The sequence below is a fragment of the Ammodytes marinus genome (assembly GCF_949987685.1).
Source record: "Ammodytes marinus genome assembly, contig: scaffold_504, whole genome shotgun sequence".
In the NCBI taxonomy this organism is placed as follows: Eukaryota; Metazoa; Chordata; class Actinopteri; order Uranoscopiformes; family Ammodytidae; genus Ammodytes; species Ammodytes marinus.
Genome location: NW_027648286.1, coordinates 1 through 7,500, shown reverse-complemented (window position 1 = coordinate 7,500; position 7,500 = coordinate 1). Strand labels below are relative to the sequence as shown.

The 7,500-nt window shown below is 43.9% G+C and overlaps 1 protein-coding gene across 1 annotated transcript in view; it reads right to left on the bottom strand.

The window, feature by feature from the left end:
- LOC307270802 (cullin-9-like) overlaps positions 1–7,233 on the bottom strand; it is a gene marked incomplete at its 5' end in the record, with an annotated part of 16,581 nt that extends 9,348 nt beyond the window's left edge. The window contains 8 exons of the mRNA XM_080054686.1: positions 541–705; positions 859–876; positions 1,529–1,662; positions 2,709–2,738; positions 4,336–4,521; positions 5,267–5,394; positions 6,192–6,367; positions 7,138–7,233. Of these exons, the coding sequence (XP_079910812.1) occupies positions 541–705; positions 859–876; positions 1,529–1,662; positions 2,709–2,738; positions 4,336–4,521; positions 5,267–5,394; positions 6,192–6,367; positions 7,138–7,233 (933 nt within the window). The remainder of the gene's footprint in view (positions 1–540; positions 706–858; positions 877–1,528; positions 1,663–2,708; positions 2,739–4,335; positions 4,522–5,266; positions 5,395–6,191; positions 6,368–7,137) is intronic.
- Positions 7,234–7,500: the final 267 nt, after the last annotated feature.

Below are 7,500 nucleotides of genomic sequence, written 5' to 3'. Positions count from 1 at the left end.
TTTGAAATATATACCAGACTATGTGTACTCATACAGCTCTGGAAAACATTAAGAGACCACTCCAAATATTAAGTGTCTCTCGTTTTACTATTAATAGGCATATGTTTGAGTAGAATGAACATTTTGGTTTTATAATATAAACTACTGACAACATTTCTACCAAATTCCCCCCTAAATATTGTCATTTAGAGCATTTCCATGAAGTAATGTAGAGATGAAGATTGAAGAACAATCCAGACTGGTCTTTTCATGTTTTCCAGAGCTGCATTTATATATATTCTATTTAGTACTAAGGAGAGAGAGATACAGAGAGGGAGAGAGATACAGAGAGGGATAGAGGGAGAGAGATACAAAGAGGGAGAGAGGGAGAGAGATACAGAGAGGGAGAGAGATACAGAGAGGGAGAGAGATGGATAGATAGAGACTCACGTGCATGGCCCTCAGTATAGAGAGTTGTAGCAGACAGACAGACAGACAGACAGGCAGACAGACAGACAGACAGACAGACAGACAGACAGACAGACAGACAGACAGACTCACGTGCATGGCCCTCAGGATAGAGAGCTGCAGCAGAGCGGAGGAGAAGCCGTGTCTCAGTGCGAGGACAAAGGCCGTCTGCTGACCAAACAGCTCCTCCATGGCATTCCTGAGACGCAGGAACAGAGAACGATATCGCTCCACGAAGTCTGGGAGGCTGCAGCTAACCTCCAAGAACTTCTTCACCTGGAAGAGAGGGGCAGGGGTTATCTATCTGTCTGTCTGTCTGTCTGTCTGTCTGTCTGTCTGTCTGTCTGTCTGTCTGTCTGTCTATCTATCAAGAACAGAGAACGATATCGCTCCACGAAGTCTGCAGCTAACCTCCAGGAACTTCTTCACCTAGGACACAAGATACAGGGGTTATCTCTGTGTGTGTGTGTGTGTGTGTGTGTGTGTGTGTGTGTGTCTGTGTGTGTCTCTTCCCCGACGTCACATCAATGCCCTTTTTTGGTAAGAGGAAATTAGTAAAAATCTGTCAAGATGGTGACATGCATAGGCCAGCACGATTGGATGCAGTTGGAATAACTGAGGTACGCCCGGATGCTACATCCATTATATATACTATGGTTGCGTTCTGAATCTCCTCCTCTTTCTTTTTTCTATTCTACATACTACATCCGACGATAAAAAGAATCTAGTTAGGATGCAGTAGGCATACTATTGGGACATACTTTTACTCTCTTATTTCATCATAACATTGCGCCTTGATCTTGCCTCTTGCTTTTATATCCAGCGCATCCCCGTTTGTTTTCATATGGAGGCTTCGTCGATGTTACGTCACTTCACGTGCGCACTGGATCGTGGGTCAGAATCGCCCAAATAGGATGCAGTGTTCAACACTAACAATCTTGGCCGGATGAAGAAGGACATCCGGGTACTTCTAACCATCCTAAATCTGGCCACAAGAATCGGGACATCCTAAATCTTTTTTCTACCAAACTATATAGTAGAAAGTATGAGATTCGGAACACAACCTGTGTGTGATTATTACCTGTCGCTGTACCACTCCCTGCCAGCAGAGGGCGATGCCTGCGATGCTGCTGCTGCTCTTCACTTTGGGTTTGACTGAAGACGAGCAGGAGGACGAGGCCGCCGCCGTGTCTTTGTTCTTACTCTCTTTACCATCTGAAAACACACACACACACAGAGACACACACACACACACACACACACACAGAGAGACACACACACACAGAGAGACACACACACACACACACAGAGAGAGAGACACAGAGAGAGAGACACACACACACACACACACACACACACACACACACACACAGAAAGAGAGAGAGACACACACACACGCAGAGAGAGAGAGAGAGACACACACACACAGAAAGAGAGAGAGAGACACACGCAAACACACAGAGAGAGAGAGAGAGAGAGAGAGAGAGACACACACACACACACAGAAAGAGAGAGAGAGACACACACGCAAACACAGAGAGAGAGAGACAGAGAGACACACAGACAGACAGACACACACACACACACAGAGAGAGACACACACAGACACACACACACAGAGACACACAGAGACAGAGACACACACACAGGTTGGTTTCATCATAGCTTAATGTGTTGTTTACAAACTGAATATTAAAAATGAAATGAGCAGATAAACAGCAGCCAGAAACATAAACAAAGCAGTGTCCATGTTCACTCCTTCTTTTCCATCTGAAAAGAATCCAGCCAGTCAAACATGAGAGCAGTGTGTGTGTGTGTGTGTGTGTCTCTCTCTCTCTGTCTGTCTGTGTGTATTACTGTGTGTGTGTGTGTGTGTGTGTCTACGTGTGCATGTGTGTCTACGTGTGCGTGTCTCTCTGTCTGTGTGTGCGCGCGTATATGTTGGAGTGGGTGTGTGTGTGTGTCTCTCTCTAGTCTGTGTATTACTGTGTGTGTGTGTGTGTGTGTCTCGCTCTCTTTCTTGTGCGCGTGTATATATGTTGGAGTAGGGGTGTGTGTCTCTCTCTCTGTTTGCCTGTATAACTGTGTGTTCTTGTGCGTGCGTGTCTTTGTGCGTGTGTGCGTGTTTTTGAACCAATGACATCATGCAGACACAGGGGTGCGAGCTGACACCACTTCCTGGTTCCTCATTTGGACCAATGAACAGCCACAGAGCAAAGTGTAAACAAACAAAATGGCCGCCAGTCTCAGCTGCTACTTACTCTTCAGCTCTTTGCTTCGGTTGAGACCTTCTGAAAACAAGAAACATTCTTTAAACAAGGAGGAAGAATCATTATAATAATGATCTTTATCAACAGTTTGAATGATTTTAAAGGCACAGTATGTGATTCTGGAGAACGCTTGTTGTCAAAATCAGTGAATATCACCTTACAATCTGCTAAAAAAAATTTGAACGACAAAGTCTATAAATCACATATTAGTTTGTTATCAAGTTCTATTAGCCAAACTCTACCTGTAACTGTTTTAATTAGGCTATATTGTACTTTCACCCATTTAATTTTAATTGCTGCCACTCTTCTCCACTGTGTAAATGTTTCAATTGTTTTTTTTCTCTTCACCTGTTGTTGTGTATTTGATGTTTTTGCATTGAATATTGTTTATGTATTGTTGTTTTTCCTTTGAATTTGTTTTGACTCAACGTCATTGTAAATGAGGGTCACCCCTCAACTGGTCTCTGGAGGATAAATAAAAGTTAAATGAAAATGAAATGAAATTTCTTATTCTAACAGCTCTTTCCTGGAGTTAAAGGTGTAGTCAGTGATTCTGGAGATTTCCTGTTGTCAAAATCACTTTGTCAGAATCAGTGAATCTCTGTACTATATTTGCGCTGGAAAAAGTCCAGTGTTAATACACAGCCTAGGCTCTGTAAACAGGCACGTTGCTATAGCTACGGTGGGCCCTTTGTTTAAATGTCGAACTGGGAATCAGGAATCTTTCTTTTTCCTTTGAATTTTTCGACTTTTTTCGAATTTCTATTATCGTGACAAACCCTCCATATTTAAAAACTTGTTTGTGTTGGTTCTCAAACTCTGTTATTGTGTGTGTCTCCGTGTGTATGTGTGCGTGTTTACTTGCGTCTTTCTGTCTGTGTGTATGTGTGTGTGTCTGTGTCTCTCTGTGTCTCAGTGTGTGTCTGTCTTTGTCTGTCTGTCTGTCTGTGTGTCTGTCTGTGTCTCTCTCTCTGTCTCTCTGTGTCTCAGTGTGTGTCTGTCTGTCTGTCTGTCTCTCTCTCTCTGTCTGTCTGTGAGTGTGTGTCTGTCTCTCTCTCTCTCTGTCTGTCTGTGAGTGTGTGTCTGTCTCTCTCTCTCTCTGTCTGTCTGTGAGTGTGTGTCTGTCTCTCTCTCTGTCTGTGTCTCTCTCTCTGTCTCTTTGTGTCTGTCTGTCTGTCTGTCTGTCTGTCTGTCTGTCTGTCTCTCTCTCTCTCTGTCTCAGTCTGTCTGTGTGTCTGTCTCTCTCGCTCTCTGTCTGTCTGTCTGTCTCTCTCTCTCTCTCTCTCTGTCTGTCTGTCTGTCTGTCTGTCTGTGAGTGTGTGTGTCTGTCTCTCTCTCTATGTCTGTGTGTGTCTCTCTGTGTCTGTCTCTCTCTCTGTCTCAGTGTGTCTGTGTGTGTGTCTGTGTGTGTGTGTGTGTGTGTGTGTGTGTGTGTGTGTGTCTGTCTGTCTGTCTGTCTCTCTCTCTCTCTGTCTCAGTGTGTGTGTGTGTGTGTGTGTGTGTGTGTGTGTGTGTGTCTGTGTCTCTCTCTGTCTGTCTCTCTCTCCCTCTCTCTCTCTGTGTCTCTCTCTCTCTCTGTGTGTGTGTGTGTGTGTGTGTGTGTGTGTGTGAGACCCACTGGACTTGACAGGCGGTCTCAGCTCCTCCCCTTCCTGTCTGCTCGTGTCCACGTGAACCAACAGGTGAGTGAGGCGCCGCACGCGAGAGTTAAAGATGGCCGCCCGACTCTTACATCGCCGTGCCGACTCGGCGTTGTCCAGGTATTCACTGAGTAGCCATGACAACGGGCTGGTCGCCGAGGATTCTGGGAAAAAAAGAAGAAGAAGAGAAATAGAAATTGTTTTGTAGTTTAAATTTTTTTTTTTTTTCAGTTTTAGTCATTATGAAATGTAGAATTTTAAACACATCACATTGTACACACGCATTCAGCAACACATGCAACAAATACAGTGTGTGTGTGTGTGTGTGTGTGAGTGAGAGAGAGTGTGTGTGTACTGTGTGTGTGAGTGTGTACTGTGTGTGTGTGTGTGTGTGTGTGTGTGTGTGTGTGAGTGTGTACTGTGTGTGTGTGTGTGTGTGTGTGAGTGTGTACTGTGTGTGTGTGAGTGAGTGAGTATGTACTGTGTGTGTGTGTGTGTCTCTCTCTTTGAGTGTGTGTGTGTGTGGGTGTGTCTGTCAGTGTGTGTGTCTCTCTCTCTCTTTGAGTGTGTGTGTGTGGGTGTGTCTGTCAGTGTGTGTGTGCCTGTGATACTGTGGACTATAGGGGTGATCAGGGTGTGTGTGTGTGTGTGTACCTGTGATACTGTGTGTGTGTGTACCTGTGATACTGTGCTGTGTGTGTGTGTGTGTACCTGTGATGCTGTGTGTGTGTGTGTGTGTGTGTGTGTGTGTGTACCTGTGATACTGTGTGAGTGTGTGTGTGTGTGTGTGTGTGTGTGTGTGTGTGTGTGTGTGTGTACCTGTGATACTGTGTGTGTGTGTGTGTGTGTGTGTGTGTGTGTGTGTGTGTGTGTGTGTGCCTGTGATACTGTGTGTGTGTGTGTGTGTACCTGTGATGCTGTGGACTATAGGAGTGATCAGAGCTTCCCAGCAGGTCCGTCCTAAAGCTTCAGCTGCTTCTGCGTCCGGGAGGAAACGATCTGCAAACATCTGCTCGTGTCTGAGAGCGCTGTTCAGTCTGTACACACACACACACACACACACACACACACATAGAAGTTTTTTTAAATTAAGATAATTCTTTGGATGGATGGACTGACAGACAGACGGACGGACAGATAAACAGATGGACAGACAGATACAGACAGACAAACAGACAGATAGATAGATGAATAGATAGATACATAGATATACAGACAGACAGACAGACAGACAGACAGACAGACAGACAGACAGACAGACAGACAGACAGACAGACAGACAGACAGACAGACAGACAGACAGACAGACAGACAGACAGACAGACAGACAGACAGACAGACAGACAGACAGACAGACAGACAGACAGACAGACAGACAGACAGACAGACAGACAGACAGACAGACAGACAGACAGACAGACAGACAGACAGACAGACAGACAGACAGACAGACAGACAGACAGACAGACAGACAGACAGACAGACAGACAGACAGACAGATAGATAGATAGATAGATAGATAGATAGATAGATAGATAGATAGATAGATAGATAGATAGATAGATAGATAGATAGATAGATAGATAGATAGATAGATAGATAGATAGATAGATAGATAGATAGATAGATAGATAGACAGACAGACAGACAGACAGACAGACAGACAGACAGACAGACAGACAGACAGATAGATAGATAGATAGATAGATAGATAGATAGATAGATAGATAGATAGATAGATAGATAGATAGATAGATAGATAGATAGATAGATAGATAGATAGATAGATAGATAGATAGATAGATAGACAGACAGACAGACAGACAGTATTTACTTGTTGAACAGCTGCAGTAGTTGTGTCTTGTCCTCCATGACCTCCTGACACCAGGTGTGAGCCTTGGTGCTGTAGAAGAGGTAAGTCCTGCAGCACAGCTGTTCTTTAAACACCGGCCAGAAGGTGGGCTTGGGCCCCAGCACCTCAAAACCATGGATACGGGTATCAATACCCCCCTGATAGTAACACAGAGAGAGAGGATTAGGGGATCTCCAAGTCATTTAATACCTCTAAAATGAAATGTAATGCCAATGTCAAGGCAAAAAATAGGAAGGATATAATGGAAGTTCTTCTGAAGCATATTTAACGTATTTTCCGTACTATATGCCGCACTGGACTATAAGCTGCAGGTGTTATAATGTTTAATTACCATATGTAAGAGTTCGTGCACAGAGGGGATTGTCGGGAAAGAGATGGCTGCTTGAGGAAGCTCCCATTTATTAACATTTCAACAAACAAGTTGCATATTTGCATAACGTATTCAAGTGTTACCATTTAGTGCAATAGTAGCTACTAGCTACAGAACATATACTGTGCTGTGTAATAACAGGGTCGAAAAATGGGGAAAAGGGCGTGGCTTATAGTCCGAAAACTACGGTAGCTCTTTTAATAAAGAACATTTATTTTAAACTCACACTAATATGTTGTAGCTTTGTAAAGTCTTTGTAAACTTAGTCACATAACGACAAAGTATTTATTTTATCCTACGAAAGAGCAATCAAGAAATGTAGTAGCTCTGAGAGAGGAAGAGAGAGGGAGGTTTTATATAGTTTATATATTGGTCATATTACTGAGAATTATAATAAAAACTGTTTCCAAAATTTAGCTTATAAATGCTGCACACTCATTTTGAATGATTAAGACAGACAGACAGACAGACAGACAGACAGACAGACAGACAGACAGACAGACAGACAGACAGACAGACAGATAGATAGATTCTGACCTGTTGACATCTCTTGACTCTGATCTGGATGATCGGCCAGAACCGCGTCACATTCTCCAAGAGGACGACACGGCTAGCTGAAGGAGTCACGTTCACCTGTACACACACACACACGCACACACACACACGCACAGAGACACACACACACACAGAGACACACACACAGACAGAGACACACACACACACACAGAGACACACACACACGCACAGATACACACACACACACACACACACACACACACGCACAGATACACACACACACACACACACACACACACACACAGAGCAGACAGACACACACACACACACAGAGACACACACACTTAATTTTTAAAACACCTTAGAAATTAGACGGTTTTCCCT